Below are 21,533 nucleotides of genomic sequence, written 5' to 3'. Positions count from 1 at the left end.
GTATTTGTGTTTGAATGTTGAATACATAATAATATTTGCAACATTCCATTTATACAGGGAGAAGATCTGCTTCCCAATGAAATGTACTGAAGTCATTTGATTAGTCAATGTGTATTATACATCCACTGCCGTTCATAAGAAAATATGATGACCTGCAAATGAAATGTATAGGCTACTTAAAGCTACCTTCTAGTTTTAACAAGCAAAGATAAGGTTCTGTCATCTAGTGGTATCACTGTAAAACTCCATTCCGCTAGACGCTGGATGAAGTGAATACGAGAGGATGAATTAATTTAAAGTGATTCCGAGGCAAACAAATCGACAAAGTGGAAAAGAAGCACGGACCTAACTGCAAACAAAAAAGACTTGATTCCCTCTTCTCTATGCTAACGCTTGATTAACATTATTCAGTGTAAACTAATTGGTGATTTAATGTTTGTAGTTCTGAAATGTACTCAATTTGTGCATGCCACTGAATTTGTTCATTAGTATGCACTGTGCTCCATTACCTGACTAGATCCAATGTGGGGCAGAAATAAAACTGTCCTTATCCAAATATATAATTTTGAACGTTATGTTGTATGGCAATTAATCTGTAAAGAGATACGGTGCCAGTTGTTCTCAATTTACCGTGATCCTCCATCCCTGTTTGATTTGGGGCTCCGTGGCACCTTTGCCATAGCGCCTCAATTTCCCAGACTGCATCGCTTCATCTGCATCCGCCATATTGCCTTCGTCTGAACTCGCTGCCTGGATCGGTTGATATCTACAACTGAAAACGTAAGTAAATAAACAATCATTTTATTGTAAGATTTTGGGATATGTTGCCTATGTGTTCGTGTGTTACTGACTTTTTCAACTGCATTAATGTTGGAATTTGGTAGAAAAAGGCGTCAGCTCTTTCCCCAAGACTGATGCGTCGGGGCTCTTTTCTCTGTTGTTGTTTTTCCCTCTGTCACAGCGACACATTACATTCACGATTCCCTAGCTATCACACGTTAGTTCATTTTATCATCAACTTAACAGTTTAAATTGACAAGAGCGTTTTGCTCCCCGTGCCTGTGTGTTATTTGTCCACTGAGGACTTCAGATATGCTATTTCTTTATCGTATTTTGTTACGTAAAATAGCTGTCCTCTGTGGAAGCTAGTCGCATTAGCTGAGCAGCACAGATATCTCATGAAATATGTGCTGGGCTCTGTCTATAAACTGGGCTTGGTTGGCTCTCAATCGGTTGTGGTCATTGTTTTGAGCCAGAAGGTGAAAGCTGAAAGACACCAACCGGAGTATCTCACGACAAGAGTCGTGAGACACTGGGTTTTGTTTACTGACACGAATTAATGAATCCGGCACAGAGACACAGAAGTTCTGTAGAAGACGCTGGAGATGTATGTTAATTAATAAAATGCTTCTGTTCGTGTTTTTTGTTTGCTTGTTTCGTACATTTTTAAGATGATGTGGTTTGCATTGAACAGCACAGGTTTAATGTAGACCACCCCCACTGTCCTCTCTGTGTGTGTCACGTGTTTGGCAGTATGGTCATGAATCAAGGCAGCCTGAGAGCAAATATATGTCCCACATGTCTTCATTCATGATCATGCGGTTCTTCTTTAGGGGCCCACCAGTGTCCAGGATAAGAGGTAACCGCTGGTTGGCTCAAAGATATTTTAGCTGATGAATAAAAGCTGTGAGGTCGGGAGGCAAAGATAATTTTATGAACTCTCAATGAACAAAAGACTTTGGTCAAGAACTTAAGAAAACCATGACCGACTTCTGGGGAATGATAAATATCCTATTGCAGGTATTTCACTGCCAGAATGATAATGTAAAATTGTCAGGAGCATTTTTTTTTTAGGTTTAGATTTTCTAATTGGACTTCCAACCTCTACAACATTTATAATACAAAATTTAATGTAATTTCAGTACTTGTCATATTTGGTATTTTCATAATTTTTAGATATCATCTGAAATGCCTTCAAGTTGGTAGAATGATGGCATCAATAGGTGCTTACTGTAACCTTGAAAATGTGTGAAAAAAATGTGTGAGTGGCCTTAGAGACGTTTCTTGTAATCTTTTTTCTTGTCTGCCAGTATAAGAAGTGTCCATCTGTAAAATAACAAGAACAGGGTGTGATCTCTGTCTCTATAAATTTGGTTCTAAAAGAGAAAAAAAAGCGTTTATGGAATTTCAATTTATCTAAATCTCTTATATAGTTATTAGGCACTTATAATTAGCTTGAAATGTATTTGCTGTGTGAACTGCTATACAGTCTGGATGAGGGCAAAAAATTTATCTATATAAAAATATGTGCAGTATGAGAGGTGTATTTAGGGCAGAATTCAGGAGTGTAAGTATCCCCGAGCAAAACAAAAAATCCAAGTTTGATCTAAATCATCATCATCATCACCATCATCATCTTCATCTGCTTATTCGTGCCCGGGTCGCGGAAGTAGCAGCTCCAGCAGATGACCCCAAACTTCCTTTTCCCTGGCCACATTGGCCAGCTCTGACTGGGGGATCCAAAGGCGCTCCCAGGCCAGTGTGGAGATATAATCTCCCCGCCTGGTCCTCGGCCTTCCCCGTGGCCTCCTCCCAGCTGGACATGCCAGGTGTCCCGGTGGCATCCTTATCAGATGCCCGAACCACCTCAACTGGCTCCTTTCCATACAAAGGAGCAGTGACTCTACTCCAAGTCCCTCCCGGATGGCTGAACTTCTCACCCTATCTCTAAGGGAGAATTCAGCCACCCTCCTGAGGAAACCCATTTTGGCCGCTTGTACCCACGATCTTGTTCTTTCAGTCATGACCCATCGCTCATGACCATAAGTGAGGGTAGGAACAAAGACTGACCAGCAGATAGAGAGCTTTGCCTTCTGGCTCAGCTCCCTCTTCATCACAACAGTGCAGTAGAGCGAACACATCACTGCCGCTGCTGCTCCAATTCTCTGGCCAATCTCATGCTCCATCTTACCCCAAGATACTTGAACTTCTTCACTTGGGGTAAGGACTCATTTCCTACCTGGAGTACGCATGCCACCGATTTCCTGCTAAGAACCATGGCCTCAGATTTAGAGGTGCTGATCCTCATCCCAGCCACTTCACACTCAGCTGTGAACCTGTCCAGTGAGCACTGGAGGTCACAGACCGATGGAGCCAATAGGACCACATCATCTGCAAAAAGCAGGGATGTAACCCTCAACTCCCTGAACTGCAGCCCTCCTCCCTGACGACTATGCCTTGATATCCTGTTCATGAAAATCAAGTGCAGCCCTGGCGGAGGCCAACCCCCACCGGAAACAAGTCTGACTTAGGGCCGAGAACTCTGACACAGCTCTCGCTTTGGGAATACACCCAAAGCAACACCCAGAACATATCCCGGGGAACCCGGTCGTACGCCTTCTCCAAGACCACAAAACACATGTAGACTGGATAGGCATACTCCCAGGCCCCCTCCAGGATATGTGCAAGAGTAAAGATCTGGACCATTGTTCCACGACCAGGACGGAATCCGCATTGCTCCTCTTCAATCTGAGGTTGAACAATCGGCCGGACCCTCCTTTCCAGAATCTTGGAGTAGGCTTTCCCAGGGAGGCTGAGGAGTGTGATGCCCTGGTAATTGGCACACATCCTTTGGTCCCCCTTTTTAAACAAGGGAACCACTACCCCAGTCTGCCACTACTTTGGTACTGTTCCAGACTTCCACGCAATATTGAAAAGGTGTGTCAACCACAACAGTCCTTCAATACCCAGAGCCTTCAACATTTCCGGATGGATCTTATCAATCCCCGGGAATAGAAACATCCACCACTCAGGTTCAATGTCCCCAACTTCTACAGGGATGCTAGAAAAGCTCCACTAGAGGTGGGAGTTGAAAGTCTGTTGGACAGAGGCCTCCTCAAGACGTTCCTAGTTCACCCGCACTACATGTTTTGGCTTGCCATGTTTGTCCTGAGTCTTCCCCCGCCACCTAACCCAACTCGCCACCAGGTGGGGATCAGTTTACAGCTCCGCCCCTCTCTTCACCCAAGTGTCCAACACATGTGGCCTCAGATCAGATGACATGATCACACAGTCGATGATTGACCTTTGGCCTCGGGTCCTCTGGTACCAAGAACACTTATGAGCATCCTTATGCTTGAACATGGTGTTCATTATGGACAGTCCATGGTTAGCACAGGGTCCAACAACAAGTCCAACAACAAACCACAGCTTGGGTTCAGATCAGGAAGGCCGTTCCTCCCATTCACGCCCCTCCAGTTGTCTCCATCATTGCCCACGTGTGCGTTGAAGTCCCCCAATAGAACTATGGAGTTCCCTAAAGGAGTCCCCTTAAATTCGCAAAATACTCCAAACTGCTGTTTGGGGCATACACACAAACAACAATCAGAGTCCCCCCCCCCACAACGCTGAGGCATAGGGAGGCGACCCTCTCGTCCACCAGGGAAAACTCCAACATAGTGGCACGCAGCAGGGAGCTTGTGAGTATCCCCACACCCGCCCGGCGCCTCACCCCATATTCCAGAGAAGAATAGAGTCCAACCCCTTTCCAGGAGTAGGAACCCAGAACCAAGGCTGTGCATAGAAGTAAGCCCCACCAGATCCAACTGGTAGCGCTCCACCTCCCGCACAAGCTCCAGCTCCTTCCCGTTGGAGCCCCGTCAGGGCCGTCTGCCTTCACTGCCACCAACTGGCTGCGCACCCAACCCTATCGGTTATCCCCACAGGTGGTGGTCCCACGGGGTGAAGAAAGTGCCACGTTGCTTTTTTGGGGTATGCCCAGCTGGGCTCCATGGTGTGCCCGACCACCAGGCGCTCACGGACGGCCCTCCTTCCAGGCCTGGCTACAGAAGGGGGCCCCAGGCTTCCTCCGGGGAGGGTCACTATTTTCTTCACTCGTTGTTCCATGGGATCTTTTGAACGACTCTTTGTCTGGCCCCTCACCTGGAACCAATTTGCCCTGGGAGACCCTACCAGGGGCATGAGGCCCCAGACAACACAGCCAAGTTCATAGGGACACACAAACTTCCCCACCACGATAAGGTGATGGTTCTCCAGGGAGGAAGTTCTATGTAAATGTGAGACAAATATGAAGTGCTTTCTCTGCTTAAATACAATAGATTTCAGAGGATACAATTAATCTGCAGAGGCCAAAGCATCATAGAAAGTCAGAAAATGTTTTTTTTTTTTGTGTGTGTCTTTCAGTTTTGCTGCAATGACTCAGACAGTTCAGACCAATGGGGTCCAACCCCTCAGTAAAACCTGGGAACTCAGTCTGTATGAGCTACAGAGAACTCCACAGGTAACCATTATACCCTATCAATTCCCTTACGTGTTTAATTTGAAATCGTTTACTTTTGGCTTTTTTATGCATTTCATATGTAGTAACACAAATCATTTTTAAATGTCACATTTATTCCATGTCATTTTGAAGTTTGGCTAAACTTTTCTCAGAGGGACAAACATACCACAAATCAAAATATGAGGCACATACATAAAACGCAAAAGTTAATGAGTTAATGTTATAACAATCTGAGTTAAAATACTTACTTGTACAGTATCCTAAATGAGGGGCCTGATTTACTGTGGTTATGAGATTTTAAAATCATCACTCAGAACTGTGGACTATCCTGCATCAGGTGTGTACCACTCTACAGATGTGTCTGAGTGGGTATTAACCAGCATCTCACTTTGTTTCGTACCTTTACAGGAAGCTATAACAGATGGACTGGAGATAGCAGTGTCGCCCAGGTCCTTGCATAGTGAATTAATGTGTCCTATCTGTCTGGACATGTTGAAGAACACAATGACAACAAAAGAATGTCTGCACCGGTTCTGTGCTGATTGTATCATCACAGCTTTGAGATCTGGGTGAGTGTAGAAACCCCTGTCCATGTAGAGGTATTTAGCTTCTTGTCATCTCACCTAGGTATTGGAACGAAGTGAGCAATTCATCATGAATAATGGTTACCTCAAAGGCAAGGGAAGATGTCAGGTTTGGTCTCCAAAGTCAGACAAGAGAAACACAAGGGATTAGTCTGCTTATGATTTTTTTTATTTTCAGCTTAAAGAATAATGTGTTATGTTGAAGTTAAATTAAAGTTAAGTAAATCTGATGCCATTGTCTAACCTTAGCCCTGTTAGGTAGCCATGTAGTCAGGGCTAGTTGAGCAAGAAAGCTATGATAACTTCTGAGCTGTGTGTGTGCACGTTTCACTGGATGCTTGCAAAATAAGTTCCATTGTGCTTGTTTCCAGTACAAACTGTGTGTTTCAACCAGTCACTGCTCAGTGACTGTCTTGACCTAACACAAACATTGGATAACTTGAGCTTTAGTCAACAGCCAAAAGTTGACTTGTATTGTTATTGTATTGTAAGTCTGTTGTTGGCCCAAGTAGACAAGTAGAGGCAAAGTAAGTCTTGATGTTATTTGGACACAACAGACAGCATCCAAATAAGTGGCATGACTTTCATTGGTGAAGTGCCTCACTAATCAAAATGTAATTTACATCAGCCAAAATCTGCATGTATATGATCTAAAAGTCAAATAACAATCTGGGAAAATGTTATGTTGGCTATTTTGTGGGATAAGTCAGATTTGTCAGCATAAAGTTGATTGACTGGAGCTTACATCATTTATATAAAAATTGCCTATATAATGAAAGTTACTGTTAAAAGAATAAGTTCACAGTTTTTCATGTATAACATGAAATAGTGCTGAAAACCTTGTGAGCATTTCCTTGTGTCCTCATAAAGCAGTTTTAGTACAAATGATGGGACTCTGTCCCAGTAGTAACAAAGAACAAACGTCATATGAATTATAGTAATATTACGTTCTTAATTTTGCAAATTTTTTCCATGGGTCTGATATGTACACGTGGTCTGAAGCACCTACACATTTCAGATTCTGAATGTTTTTACTGTCATTTTTATGAAGGTACATAAAAATGATAAACTGTTTTGCAGTGGAACCCAGCGAAATTAGCAGTACTCAGTGCATTAAAATGCATTCAGATTTGACTACATTGTTATGTTGTTTGTTTCTTTTAACAGCTTAGTATATTAAAACAAAGAAAAATTTTACATAAAGCCATAAAACGTCAGTACTCCCTCTAGAGCACTTTCTAACAGAACAGACCAATCTTCTGGGTTTTCATTTAGATTTAGGTTAGGCAATGGCATTAGTTGTACATAATCTTCATGCTTAAATAAGTAAGTAGCCCTCCTGTTGGATTTAATCATATCTGGACAATATGACAGAAACCAATCTAGTACTGGCATGTACCTTTCCTTGCCTCATTGGTGCCAGCCTGCAACGTGATCGAAATAGATGAATGTCTGTCCGTCCTCTTTGTTTTTATAGTAATAAAGAGTGCCCTACCTGTCGTAAGAAGCTGGTGTCAAAGAGGTCACTGCGCCCAGACCCAAATTTCGATGCTCTGATAAGTAAGTAACCACAAATAGGCAGCTTAATCAGAATGATGTGAAACTTGTGACAGTTGAGTAAGTCAAAATACAGTAAAATTATTGTAGACATTTGTTTTAAACCCATTTATCCCATTCCAGGTAAAATTTATCCCAGCCGAGATGAGTACGAAGCCCACCAGGAGAGGGTGTTGGCCCGTATCAGCAAACACAACAACCAGCAAGCTCTGTCGCATAGCATAGAAGAGGGGCTGAAGATACAGGCTATGACCAGGTGAACAGAGTGCTCTCAGAACACACAAACACCGATAATGCAGAGGCAAACATGAAACTCTGATCAAACCCTGATCAACTGAATTTGTCTTTGTTGCTGTCAGACTGCAGCGTGGCAAGAGGCATACAGTGGAGAACGGGAGTGGAGCTGAAGACAATGGGGACTCATCCCACTGTAGCAATGCTTCTGTCCACAGTAACCAGGTGTGTAATCACACATAGCATATTCATTCTTGAAATTATATGTTTCCAACAGCCTAAGTGCTTCACCTGCCCATATTGACAGAGCACATTTAAGCCCCGCCCCACACCAGAGGGGAAAACAATCAATAGCTCTCCATTGGCTTTGTATTGTGTGAAGGTGTCTCTTGTCACTCTCCGTTTGCCAAGCAAACAACAAACAAATGCCGAAAAAGTTGCTGTGTGGTAGAATGCACCACTAACAAGGTAAAGAACCCTGATTAAAGTTTTTATAAGCTGCTGAATAGACAATATTTGTCTTTAAGACAAGAGAAGTGGATACAGGCAGAAAGACGCTAGCTGTCCACTTACAAAAAAGTTATGGGCATCCAAAGGGCTGTAATTTCTTATTGTTGTGTGAGTGTATATTCCTAACAAAAAGGAAGATATATAACAAGCAATTATCCCTCACTGGATACTCTTCTCATGCCAATAAGAATATTTTGTAACATAAGTGATATAATATTTTATAAAGGTAATAAAAAGATAACACAGCTATGTGCATTAATTATTTTGAAGTCTATTTGGCAAGGCTAATTGTAGGAGTTGAATCTTACCAAGGCTAATGTCCGTCCACCCAACTACATTTTAACAGGATAAAGTGGGGCAGATTTGAAATTTTTTTTGGCTATAAAAAGGTATTTTAAAATGATGCTGTAGTAGTGTCGATGTAGCCTAACGTATGCAAGACTTGATTTTTATTAGGTTAAATGATTATCTTATCAGGGGAATCGATCAGGTAATTGTAAATATCGATGTATGTCACCTCCAGCCATTCAGTGGGAGCATTTGTCCATGAAAATGAAGGCAAGGAGAAGGGACAATGAGAAAGACCCACATAATAATAAATGATCATCTGACATGTTGAAATAATGTTTTAAGTTAAGTACTGGACAGTGTTTTTTAAATTGTGCTGCCAGTTTTTTTCCCCTCTGGTGTGGCTTTTGGAGTATGACACGATGCGCTCTCTCTCTGTGTGTCATGAATCTGATCTGTGGTCTGTGTCATCTCCCTCACTTTTTTTTGACTTTCCAGTCTTTCTAAAATATGTACTTCATCTCTTTCTCCAGGAAGCAGGCCCGAGTATCAAACGCACCAAGACAAGTGATGACAGCGGTTTGGACATGGATAACGCTGCTGAGAATGGGGGCGGGGATTCTGCAATTGATGGTGGTGCAAGTGAAATCGAGCTTGTATTTAGGCCACATCCCACCCTGATGGAGAAAGATGAAGGTCACAACAGGTAGTGTCATGCTCGTGACCTTTAACCTGGTACTTTAATCAAGTTAAATGTTGGCTGTAACTCAGTCTGGCTGCCTGGGTGTTCAGAAAGTTTTCACATTGTGAGAAAATTTGTTGTTTTACTGTTGTCCATTGTAATTCCAGTGGGTTTTTGTATTTTGCATAAACCCATTGATTTCAGCAAACTTTCTTCCATTTGGAACAGTGCCCAAATAGTATACAGTAATATGTATGAAATCAGTCGTAAGTATCAGACCACATCACTTCTTTCGTCAGCTGTACCTACCTGTTTGTTTACATATGTTTCATTGTGTGTGTTTGTCTGCAGTGTGGAGTTTGTCCCTCGCTACATTAAGACATCTGGTAACGCTACAGTGGATCACCTGTCAAAATACCTGGCGGTCCGATTGGCTCTGGAGGAGTTGAGAAGAAACTCTGAGGCCAGTCCTGTTAATGTGGAGGCAGCTTCAGAGAAGCAGTATACCATCTACATACCCACTGCTGCAAACCAGTTCACTGTGAGTACACACACACAATGATCACTGACACACAAAACACAGCACTGCTTTCACAGTAGCATCATGTTTCTAACCTGTATTACTGTTTATGAATACAGTCATCGCATGTTGTTTTAATAGACAGTCTTAACTGATGACATGTTGACATGGTGCTATAGGAAAAGCACAGGTTTTAATGCTGAAATAAATTAAAAAAAAAGTAAAAGAATGATGTCCTGGTCAGTTGGATAGAACAGTGCTGCTTTTCCTATGATGGGAAGTGGGGTATCTGTCAAAAAGCTGAGCGATAACAGCTTTATACAATACTAAAGTGCAATGTTATTTAGCTTTATACCTGACAGATAGTATATAATAATTCCCCTAGTAAGAAAATTACATGGTGTGCGGTGTTTTTGTTTTTTTTTCCCCCTTTGTTTTGTTTTATCAGTCAGTGTGCATTACAATAACAAGATAAAATAAATTGAAGCTTATGAGAATGCACAGGGACAACATTACAATGAAGGAATAATAAAAAATGATTTCCCCTTATGATTTTATATGTTTTGCAGAACTAGCTGTCATGCTTGCTTGCTAAAGTAAAATAAAAAAAAATCAACATCACAAACTGTTGGAAATGCTGTGAATTTATTTTAAATAAGTTTCATTTGTTTATTCATTTGCACATTCATTTGAATGTTTAAAGTGAAAATAAAAAATGGCTATAAGACCTTGACTTAAACAGAACTAAATGTGCGGTGCTGGTTTCATTATTATGATGATTGTATCCTAGTGCTTTACCAAGTCCCAAGTGCATCTTGGATAAAAAGAATCTACTGTCTTTTGCTTCGTGTTTGTTTCATGTTTAAAAATATATATATGGTTTCCTCTTAATTCTAGTATTTAAAAAAATTAATAATAAATAAAACATAAAAATAGAGTCCTGTTGATTATGGTCTTCAATTGAGAAGTAAAAAGGCAGGGGAAAATAATTTTCGGCACATAAACAATATTAATTGGTTCACATATTGCATCACTGAGGGTAACGAGTTCAACTCAGAGCAGGAAAAAATGCTGCATGTTTCAGTTGTTTAACTCTGTCCACAGGTTCTGAATGGATCCTTCTCTCTGGAGCTGGTCAGTGAAAAGTACTGGAAGGTGAACAAACCCATGGAGCTCTACTTTGCCCCCACTAAAGAACACAAGTAGACACAAGCGCGCACGCACACACACACACACACACACACACACACACACACACACACCAGGAAGAAGTAAGCAGATGGACTCATCTATACCTGCATACACATGAGGAATTTGTGTCTGAAGGAGATTAGAGGGGGTTAGTGACACCCTCCAAAGGACTCTTGTAAAAAAAGAAAAATTGTTTTATATACTCTGTATCTTTCTGTCTTTCTAGCTTTCTTTAAGTAGAAGGTAGCAGATCATTACAGCAGCGAGCAGGTAAATTACAGATAATGGACTGCAAACAGTGAGTTCACATTTTCTCCAACAAATCCAGCACACCACTATCTACTATTGGTGTGAACTATCAAAGGTCCCAGTTCTTGGTCCAGGATCTGGCTGTGAGACAAACACCAATGGTTGAGCTATAGGTACAAAAATTCCCTCTGTCAAACTTATGAAAGGCTTGAAATTTTGACTTGACATCTACAAAACAGCATAAAATAATACTGTGTATACAGGTCAATGTCAACAGTATATATATATATATATATATATATATATATATATATATATATATATGCCTGTAGACCTGAGTATAGACGCCAACACAGGCCATAATAACTTAGATGGATAGAGTAAACTAAAAAATCTACTTGAAATTCAATGTGAAAGAAAAAAATTTCCACATTGATATATAAATACCACTGAATCTTAAACATTTAAATATTTAATCGGTACAACTTTTTGTTAAATTTCCTTCCTGTACTTTTAATTAGATATAATTGAATCTGGGAAGACTAAAGTATTTCTTGAAATCATAAAACTTTGAAGTGATTTACTGGAAGTTTGCCAGAAGGAAATCTGAAATGTTTTACTTCGTAATTGTTTTAAGGTTCAACTTTCTATAATCAATAGTGGCCAAATGAACTATGTGTTAGTTTGCTGCTGTAGTTAACGGTTGTTTACTTGTAAGATCAGAAGAAACTTTGAAAGTTCAGAATGATATTTCATTCCTTTACTCACCAACAACTGTGTTCAGAGATATTAAGAACCCCTCCTGCTATTGCACCCTTTTCTCTGCTGAACTCAAGATGCTAATCCACAAGTTATGATCCTGCCTGATCCACTTAGGTTTAGTAGTCGCTGTAGTGGTCAGTCTACCCAGAACAAGTAGCTGTTCAGATATAATTTTTTCACCTCATGTAGTGTAAAGTTCTCAAATACAAAAAAATAACTGATAATGCAAATTTTGGCTGTGTAGCAAAAAGAAAACTTCTGAATTGCTCCTTAAAGGTTCTGCATGGGGTTTTGATTTCTACCAGCACAATGGATCTGTTTTGCTCTTTTGTTTTTTTGCGAGTTCATGTTTTGTTTATCTTATGCACATACTCACACACATGTAAAGCGATATACAATCCTGCTACACTATTCCACCAACCTGAGGGTGGCAATAATGTAAATGAACAAAGAAATGCATTCAATGGATTTGTTACAGTTCAGGCAGAGCTTTTCAGTCACATATGCATGTTTTTAATTGGAATAAACAACCACAATTTTTCCTTTAGATTTCAGTAGCTTCTGAAAATCAAATTATTCTGACTTTCTCAGCTTCCGCACACATTGCTACCAATACAATGTTGATTTGATTGATCAGACAAAAATGTAAACTGTATTTTTGAACACTAGAAGGCAAAATGTGCTTTCACAGGAAGGAACTTGATAGTTTTGAAAAGCCAGGGGTAGCTCAGACACATCTATAAAAAATCTACACACAATGATGCAAAGCTGATGAAGTGGAATCAGGCAAATCTGTGTTTTTGTTTGTCTATTTTCAGTGTTCCCTGAACTTTTTTGACATTTCTTTTGGCTTTCAAATACAACCGGAGAACGGAGACAGTTTGAATAGCTGCTGCTTGCAAATGGAGTCACTAACAAGAACCAAGAATTGGAGCTCTGGTGACAAAAGTGCCACCAGTGTAACCATGATAGAAATCCAGCTGCTCCATCAGCAAGGTTTGTAAAACATCATTGAACGGGAAGGCCTGTATTGTGAGGGAGGATTTCACAGCTGTTGTGTTGATCTGTTGCCTATAGAAACAAACTGTCTTATAATATCTGTGGCTTACTTGTCTTTTATAAATGTCTTTTGTACCATGGTGAGGAGAGAGTCTGTGTAATTGGAGCAAGGTGGGATGGGAAGGGAGGGCATTTGTGACTGTATTATTGCAGTATTGACCATTTTATCGACTATTTGAACAAAACTACTCCCTCTGTTGCATCACCAATGGGTTATGATTGTATGTCTTTACTGGAAGACATTACCAACATTATATCACAGAACATATTAGGATATATTTCTGTTTTTGTATGACACACATTTTTGCTACTCCACTGGAGCAGTGTGACTTAATGCAAGGACAGAAAGCCCAGAACACATTTTTAGGATTAGAGTGACTGAATGTGAAGCTGAATATGTTTGTGCTTTAAATGTCCTGGTATTAAAATGTCTTTTATGGTGAACCTGATGTGGTGCATTGTCCCGTGATGTTTGATGGGCAGTACTGCAATGAGGTCAGCTAAAGTTAACGCGGCACTGCCACTACTGCTGAGGATAACCACCTAAATGTGTCATTTACAGTTCACATCAGGTATGGAAAAAGCAATAGTACAACTTGCTGCTGCATCTGGACATCATTTTTTGTTTCATTAACAGCTGAACTCTCACATGTATGATCTTGTTGCTGTGCTGTTCTGTTCATGTTTTGGCTTAAGGATGTTACGATTGCGGTGTGTAACATGTATGTCAGCTGATAGTCTCAGAAGTTATGGAATAAACAAACCAGGGTTTCACAACAACATACAGGCCGTAATGGCAAAATAGTGAAAAATAAGGTATGATTTTACAATATTAAGTTTAATTCAGGACAACTGAATCCATATTCGTCATAACAACGTTCAATTTCTGAACCTAAGAACGATCGCCCCTTCTCAATTATGTGCTGATACCGATGATATGACTAACCAAGACTAACCAATATCTGTTAGTCTGGCAGAAAAACTTGCTGCTTAAACTTTTGGCAGCTATTTCAGCTGCATGTCATTATTTTCATCAGCACAGATGTCACAAGATTTTTTTGTTTGTTTGTTTGTTTGTTTTTTTCTTTATTATTATTATTTGGTCGAGATTGGACTTTCACATTTGACTTCTTTTGAGTACTTGCTCTATAAAACAACTGATCCAACTGGCAAATTCATGATAAAGGATTTCCCCTAGTTTCTACTTCTGAGATAAACAGTTTATTGGATCAAAGGTGAGTCTCAACTGCTGTCAGTGTGTATGGAGGCTACAAACTGCATCTTTTTAGGACGAAAACCCAGAATCAGTTCGAACAAAAATGCACTCATACTGCTTGTGTCCTCACTGACATAAAATGTTTAACTTATTGAGCATCGTAATGGACTCTTGGCGTACTATAGTTAGGTCCCACTCCTATATTGACATAGTAGAACTGAAGTTGTCCTACAAGAAATAAAATAGAGCTGAATAAAAATTATGAACACCTGGAAGGCAGGGGGAAAAAGAGGACTCAATTTAAGCTTTGGTGTCTTTATGTATTCACATTCAGCTTTAGTTCCTGTCATGTCAACAGAGCCATACAGAATTTTAGAGGCATTAAAGAGTCTCATAGTTTGAGTATTTCCCAGCCAGAAGTGTCTATAAAACACAGTATCAATCTTCAGAGGTTATGAGGCATCTTATTCTGAAAAACTAAAATATAGACTATTCTTTTACCAAACTACACACACCTTTTTAAGTTGGCTGTAAGGCATTTTGGGTAAATTTTTAATTTTTAAAATACTGCCTTGCTGTTAGCTTTTAAAGCTACAGAAGGTTTTCAAAAGTATTGATAAAAATTTCAGGACTGATGTGAAAGCTACTGCAGTTGATTACCAGTCTCATGTTGTAACATGCTAAAGCCGGAAAGACATTCAGGTTTAGTAGAGGTGCACTGAGAAGTCAGGCCACAGCTCTTCTGTTGTTTGGCCAATCACAGACATTTGAAACTAATTAAGAGGGCATTTAGCACACATTTCTTTCCTTTATTTCAGATATGAAAGGAATGTAAGCGATGTGGAATTTCCCAAAGCAGAAAAAAAACTACTCCGTGACCCAACAATGTTAAGGAAAAAAGAACCCGGCATTCACTGGGTCAAACGCAGAGTAATCCATTTCCTCAACCTGAAAGACTCACATTTTCAAGGTGAGGAAGGAGAGAGGAGCTAGCTGTAATGGTGAGCCTGCAATGGTAAAGCAGTTTGAAAGGAGCAATGAATTTGTCTAAGCAAAGCATCTGAAGGATGTCTACTTCCCATGCAGCTGCCAAAACAGACAGTGAGATGCCAGCACCTCCCTGTCAGATTTAGCACAGCTAAATCCAAGAGGTGTAACTGAAAACTGATTGCAGAAAGAAGGGGGAGGGAGCTGAATCAAGAATAAAGTTAGTGCTGGGCCAAAAACAAATAGGGTAACATCCAAGAGCAGAGAAGAAAGAAGAGACTTGGGGTCTGTAGTGTCTGTAGTCAGCCCCAGTGACTTGTCTTTGACCAGACTCTTGACCAACATCCAGATACTTTGTTGGGTGCTGGCAATCAGACAGTCTTCCTGGCAGTCAGGACTCTAACTATAGAGCCCACCCCTCCTATGGCCAGAGCCTGAAGGTGCAAGCACAGGGTGAAACACATCAAATGTTATGTTAGATAATCTTATTCACATAAATACTAGAACCTGGTCTGTCAAACACAAATACAACATCATATTATAGGGGCAGCGCAGTGATGAGCACTGTTGCCCCACAACAAGAAGATTGCAGATTCAGTTCCCAGCCTGGGGCCTTTCTGTGTGGAGTTTGCATGTTCTCCCCGTGTCGGTGTGGGTTTCCTCCGAGTATTCTAGTTTCCTCCCACCGTCCAAAGAATGTATGTCTAGGTTAACTCGCAACTCTAAATTGTCCAGAGGTCTGAGTATGAGAGTGACTGGTTGTTCATCTCTGTATATTGGCCCTGCGATGGACTGGCGACCTGTCCAGGGTGTACCCCACCCTCGCCCAATGTGAGCTGAAATTGGCTCCAGTACTCCCCATGAACCGGAAATGGATAAGTGGTAGAAGATGAATAAATACAGTTACACTATGTCCATGAAATGTAATGCAAGAATGCAAATGTTAATGCTGTTGCTTTTTTTGCTTACTCTTAATCTCATTAAGAATTGTCTCAGCAGAATCTCAGCCGTAACATCTAAGGATCTAAAAGTGAAACTAAGTAACATGACAAAGAACACTAGTATGATGAAATAATTTTACTTCATTAAAAGAAACGTACCAGTACATTAAAAGCAAAGGTTTAAATGTTTCTTTGCTTTAGTCTGGATTTACTCATGTAATTCCCCAAAATTCTGCAGAATGTTGACACTAAATCAAAATCAACTCAAGGGTTAAATTTACCTTTTCATGCCACTGCAGCAGTACAGCGCTGCTGTTGTCTGAGGGTTTCTCAAAGCCTCTGTAGATATATTTCATCAACAGGTCCACTCCTGCTCTGTCCAGCGAAGCAACTGCTTTCTCTATATCACTGCTCTTAAAACTATTCAGCACTTTGACCACCAGCAGCTCTGCTCGCTCCTACACACATGCAGAGACACACATGCAGACATGCAAAGGCATATGTACACATTCACACCGGTGATTGTCAAGAGCCTGACTTAGCTCTCCATGGACAACAAAACTGTTATTCAAACCTTCCATGATGTGCTCAGGTTCATAATTGTTTAAGAGCATTTGGGAGAACATTTCTTACAAGTCATTAGTTAGTTCTAATTGCTGCTGTTTGTTTTCATAGTATTATTATTATTCTTTTGATTTTACATGACAGGATAAACATGTTAATTTTATTAACTTCCTTCTACTCAACAACTCCGCTCCTCCCCTTTGCTGCATTAAATAACTGAGTCATTCCTGGACATTATAAAACATCTTAGAAAATCAGTTCAAGCAAGAAAGTCAAGAAAAAGACATTAAAGTCAGTTTGCTTATGAAACATTTAAATAAGCTCAATAAAGGGAGTTGCAATTTTCTTGTGCATAATTTACTGAGATATGCATAAACTGGTACCTTGGTATTCTGGTTCTTGGTGTTGATTGGAGGATTCTTCAGCACAGTATGAAGCGCACCATTCATGTTCCCTTTGAAAAATAGTCAAAGACTGTAGTTTTCACCTTCAGTACATCTAATACCATATTTGCCCTGTCAGAAACACTTTGTCAGAGCTTAGGGCTCTTTAAGCCACACCCTCCTTCCCAGTGGGCACTAATGTGGGCTTGCTCACAATGTGGTAGTTGCAGTGGTGGCCATTACGTTTCAATTTTACCCTAAAATTTGAGCAAGAGCCCTATCCTGCACAAAAGGGCAACAGACCTGATCGATCACCACACGCTGAACCAGAGCGGGAAAACATCATGTGGAAGTGTACAATGTGGAAAACACGTCCTGTAAATATCATACAACTCAGAGGATGTCTTTGTAATGAGGCTGACCTCCTGTGTCCAGTGGGTAGGACTATGTCTGCAAATCAGTAATGACACATGGATTTGTTCACAGTGGGAGTCTGAACAAGTGTGCAAAATGAGTGGCCACTATGTGATGCCACAGAATATCCTTCAATCTGATTGCATGTCATGTCATAGTGTAGGATATGGAGAACACACCCTGTAAATGTCGTGAAAATAGGACTATGTTGTTAGGCTGTTACATACATATGATTCAGTATTGGCATATAGACATGCTCAGGGCAGGAGTCTGAACATGTTTGCAAAAATTAGTGCAGATTAGATACTACATCCAAGAGTTATGATGAAGTCCTGTGATGGTGTCCAATATACACCATTAGAGAACATCCACCAAGCTTAGGTCAAGATGATGAGAACGCAACGTGATCTTTGTGTTACTAGGCCAACTTCTTGTGTCCAGGAGGTGGTGCTCTGTGTGTGACTCAGTACTGACACATCGAGGTGCTCAGGGTGGGAGTGTTATGTGTGCAAAATGTGGGGACGCATCGAAATTGCCGCCAATGTAACAGTATTGACAGAATTTGATAACTTTTCATGTTCATAATTTAAATGTTGCAATGTTGCAAGACTTATTTCAATGATGTCCTTTTAGGTTTCCAGTTGGTGGCGCTAGAGAACTTCCATTAATCTGAAATCATCATGCTATACTGTAGGATATAGAGAACACACTGTGTACATATTGTGAAAAGGAGATTATGTTTGTGTATTGAGCTATTATCTTGTGTCCAGTAGATAGTGCTCTGCGTGTCACTCAGTAATAACAGATAGATGTGTTCAGGGTGGGACCCTGACCATATCTGGTGAATTTGGTACAGCTTTGAAAATGCATGCTTGTGTTATGTGGACTTCTTCTCTTATGTCTATTCGTCGAAATAGGCAGAACACCATAACCCTCAGGAAAACTGGCAAAAAAGATGTTAATTTTTTATTTTCAAAGTATTGAGATAATAATCAGCGAATGTGAAGTAATTTTGATTAAAATTGGAGGAGTATGTCCATCTATGTGGCCTGATCCTTGAGAATAACTTCCTGTGTCCAGCAGGTGGCACACCAAGTCTGACTCAATATTAATACATGAACATGTTCAAAGTCAGACTCTGATTATGTGTGGTGAATTTAGACCTGAATGAACTATGTATGCTGGAGTTATGAAGATTTCCTTTATTTATGGCAAAGCCTCAAAACTCGCCGCACCACCAGCAAGTACAAGCGATTAAAAAGATTTTGATAATTTTCATTTAATTCTTCATGGTCTTGAGATGATACTGAACAACTATGAAATCATTTGAATGAAAACTGTAGGAGGAGTTATAAATCGCCAACAATCTAAAAATGGCCAACTTCCTTGGAGTGAGCGCATGGGTCCTGGAGACTTTTTTGTGCAGCTTGTCATGATACATGTGTATCAATTTTCATTCATGTATGCCAATCCTGAGAGAGTATGGAATTACTTTTGAGCCAAAATATTCAAACAAAACTTTTAAGATATCAAACAAAAATACAAATTTGAAAGAGAATTGTGTGAAGTGTCAATCTTTTATTTACTCTTTTCATTACATATCCTTTTGTTTACAGTTGCCTTTATTTCTTTCTCACTGCTGGCTTTGCACTTGTGCTCCCTGATTTTTTGTTTGTGGTTCTGACACAAACCTCTCAGGTTGGCAAGGGAGCACTCACTAATTGCCCCGGAAGTTGTTCAGCGCACCAAGTTCTGGCACCACAATACAGTCTATGGGCGCCCCCGGAAACATGTAAACACACACAAACATGATCGTTAACACGTAAGTATTGATCATATATGTTGTCTGTGTCTTGCTATATGTTTTGGTTACAAAGTTTTTATTGAATTAACGCTAGCTAATAATAGCTAGCTAGCTAACCACACACCTACACCCCTACACACACTAACACTAACCCTTCTTTTCTAGTTAAGTTAGATATGTAAGTGCATGTGATGATAACCTTTGTCAATAAAAAAAAGTATCACAAGAATCACTGGAAGCTGAATGTATCTTGACTGTCATCTTCTCTTTGTAGAACAATTTAACATTGTGGGACCAGAGAAGGACCTAAAGCAGTCATGGACAGATTTCAGGGATTGGTGTCAAGAAATTGTTATTTATTGGTACCTAGTACATCTGATACCGATAAATTGTTGGATATAACACTTAATTCAGTATCTTAGAAAAGCCAAAAAGACAAACTATACCGAGTCATACATTAATTTTGCTCCAGCTATGGAGCTGTCACTCAAAAACTAATGAGCCAATGGCGAGGCACCCCTTAAAGAACCCATCCGCCCTAGGGGTTTGTGTCAGAACGCAAACAAAACAAAACAAAACAAAACAAAGGATACAGAGGCTACCTCGTTAGCTCACCGGTATTTTCTTTCCATGTCTGTTATGGTCTGTGACGTCATAGGTTAATCGGTAGTGGCTCCTTACCTACGAACCAAAAGAGTGCTTATCGCCACCTATCGTCGCTGAGGCGACATGATTTCGACAAATAATACAAGATGGTTTTATCGAGCTATGGCCATAGCTTGACTTTACTGTGCATTTAAACGTGCTGTTAACAAACCAAATGGTGACGTCACGATGAACTCCAAACAGCGGCGGGGAAACCACAGCCGTCACTGACACCCGGAAGCAACATGTTGAGAATTACTCGACAGATAAGCAAACCTTCAACCCTAAGTATATAAAGATATACCGGGAAACACGAACCAACCATATATCTTTTTTCCAGCCCACACGCTACAGGCACAAATGAGCTGTGTTGAACCGTGTCGAGTTAGCACGAAAATAAAGTGTGCACAGCAAAAGTTGAGAAAGGATATTGTCTGAGCAGAGCATCGACTTCTGCCTCGTCCGGCCCACACTGGTTCTCTCCTCCGTCCTCCTCGTCCACGAATTTATTCTCGTCGTATTCATCTACGTCCACTTTCCTGAAGCGGTCAGACACGGTGTTTTTGGACATTTTAGGGAAAATCGGCGGTGATCGAAGAAAATCAGGATTTCGGGACAACAGATTTCTGCAGCTCAGTAGTCCTACATCAGCTGCTTCCTTGCTGTCTCCTCCTTGTAACATACACTGGCGGTAGCCAAGCATTGAATTCAGACCATAGCGCCTCAAAAAAAAAAAAAAAAAAAAAAGCTTAATCGTTTCCTTCTTCTTCCTTGGATTTATCAGCGGTTGCTAATCAACCACCTGCTGCCACCTGCTGGATTGGATGGACTTTAACATGAGGCAGCACATTACCGTTCTTTACACCCTCTACACTGATCAGTCCAAACAATTTGACCCACTGTGTAAGTGCACAATATCTGGGAGACTTGGACTCCACTAAACCTCTGAAAAAGAGCTGTGGTGTGGCTTTAAAAAGAATGAGACCCATATATTTAAATGCCTTTAAAACTACAAGTCATTGCTTTATGTTATATTTGATGTTGTGCACATAATTATACAGGCCTGATTTTCATTGACACACTCAAAAAAATTGTGCACAACGTTAAGTTAGTTTCAGTGTGAATTTGGTGGTGTGTATTGGTAGATAATCAAGTAAAAGATACCACAAAAGATACACAAGGATATTGCTCATTTTCACAAAAAATATTTATCAAACAAAGTACTCTTATTGTGTAGGACAAAGAACTAACCCATGCATCACAATGCTCAATGTTCAGTTTTCCCCCAGGTTATATATACGAGAAGCAAGCAACAAGTCACCATTGTATCTAACTAGTCAGCTGAGTTGGAAAAGAGTTGGATTGGACAAGTCTGACAATTATTCTCTGGCTTGAGTTTAGTTTTATCCATGTAGCATCTGGTAGAGATCACACAAAAGCCCCTTTCCTGTCCTGTGATCTTGTTTATGACCTCTTGACACAAATGCTACTTCCTGACTGTCCACACAGGCTTTTAACTCTCTTATAATCCTTGGGGTCAATTTGACCCCATTAAATGTTTATAATTCAAAAAATTGTAGATGGGAGCGTAAACTGGCTTCTCTCACAAACTCACACACGCCGACTATCTTCTCCCGGTGTCCC

General features: G+C 40.4%; 2 protein-coding genes across 2 annotated transcripts; one reads left to right on the top strand and one right to left on the bottom strand.

The window, feature by feature from the left end:
- Nucleotides 1–721: 721 nt before the first annotated feature.
- Nucleotides 722–13,384, top strand: rnf2 (ring finger protein 2). The gene is made up of 9 exons (XM_029524162.1): nucleotides 722–780; nucleotides 5,203–5,299; nucleotides 5,708–5,868; nucleotides 7,361–7,443; nucleotides 7,564–7,696; nucleotides 7,800–7,899; nucleotides 9,006–9,178; nucleotides 9,506–9,695; nucleotides 10,779–13,384. Exons 2-9 carry the CDS (start codon nucleotides 5,213–5,215, stop codon nucleotides 10,878–10,880), a joined length of 1,029 nt encoding a protein of 342 aa, XP_029380022.1. The 5' UTR covers nucleotides 722–780; nucleotides 5,203–5,212; the 3' UTR covers nucleotides 10,881–13,384.
- LOC115057223 (actin-related protein 2/3 complex subunit 5-like) lies at nucleotides 11,447–20,603 on the bottom strand. The gene is made up of 4 exons (XM_029524163.1): nucleotides 20,322–20,603; nucleotides 17,027–17,100; nucleotides 16,361–16,537; nucleotides 11,447–15,572 (listed from the first exon to the last, which is right to left on the bottom strand). Exons 1-4 carry the CDS (start codon nucleotides 20,590–20,592, stop codon nucleotides 15,510–15,512), a joined length of 585 nt encoding a protein of 194 aa, XP_029380023.1. The 5' UTR covers nucleotides 20,593–20,603; the 3' UTR covers nucleotides 11,447–15,509.
- Between the last annotated feature and the right edge of the window lie 930 nt (nucleotides 20,604–21,533).

This window comes from Echeneis naucrates, chromosome 17, assembly GCF_900963305.1.
Source record: "Echeneis naucrates chromosome 17, fEcheNa1.1, whole genome shotgun sequence".
Lineage (NCBI taxonomy): Eukaryota > Metazoa > Chordata > Actinopteri > Carangiformes > Echeneidae > Echeneis > Echeneis naucrates.
Note: the sequence above shows the minus strand (reverse complement) of the source record. Positions and strands in the feature narration are given on the sequence as shown.

Excerpts from the sequence above, each read along its gene's own strand:
- rnf2 (XM_029524162.1), top strand. The coding sequence starts at position 5,213 with ATGACTCAGACAGTTCAGACCAATGGGGTCCAACCCCTCAGTAAAACC. Across the intron at positions 7,900-9,005 it reads CTTCTGTCCACAGTAACCAG|GAAGCAGGCCCGAGTATCAA; the intron begins GTGTGTAATCAC and ends CTCTTTCTCCAG. Across the intron at positions 9,179-9,505 it reads AAAGATGAAGGTCACAACAG|TGTGGAGTTTGTCCCTCGCT; the intron begins GTAGTGTCATGC and ends GTTTGTCTGCAG.
- LOC115057223 (XM_029524163.1), bottom strand. The coding sequence starts at position 20,592 with ATGCTTGGCTACCGCCAGTGTATGTTACAAGGAGGAGACAGCAAGGAA. Across the intron at positions 16,538-17,026 it reads CCAAGAACCAGAATACCAAG|GAGCGAGCAGAGCTGCTGGT; the intron begins GTACCAGTTTAT and ends GCATGTGTGTAG. Across the intron at positions 15,573-16,360 it reads TGCTGCAGTGGCATGAAAAG|GCTCTGGCCATAGGAGGGGT; the intron begins GTAAATTTAACC and ends TTGCACCTTCAG.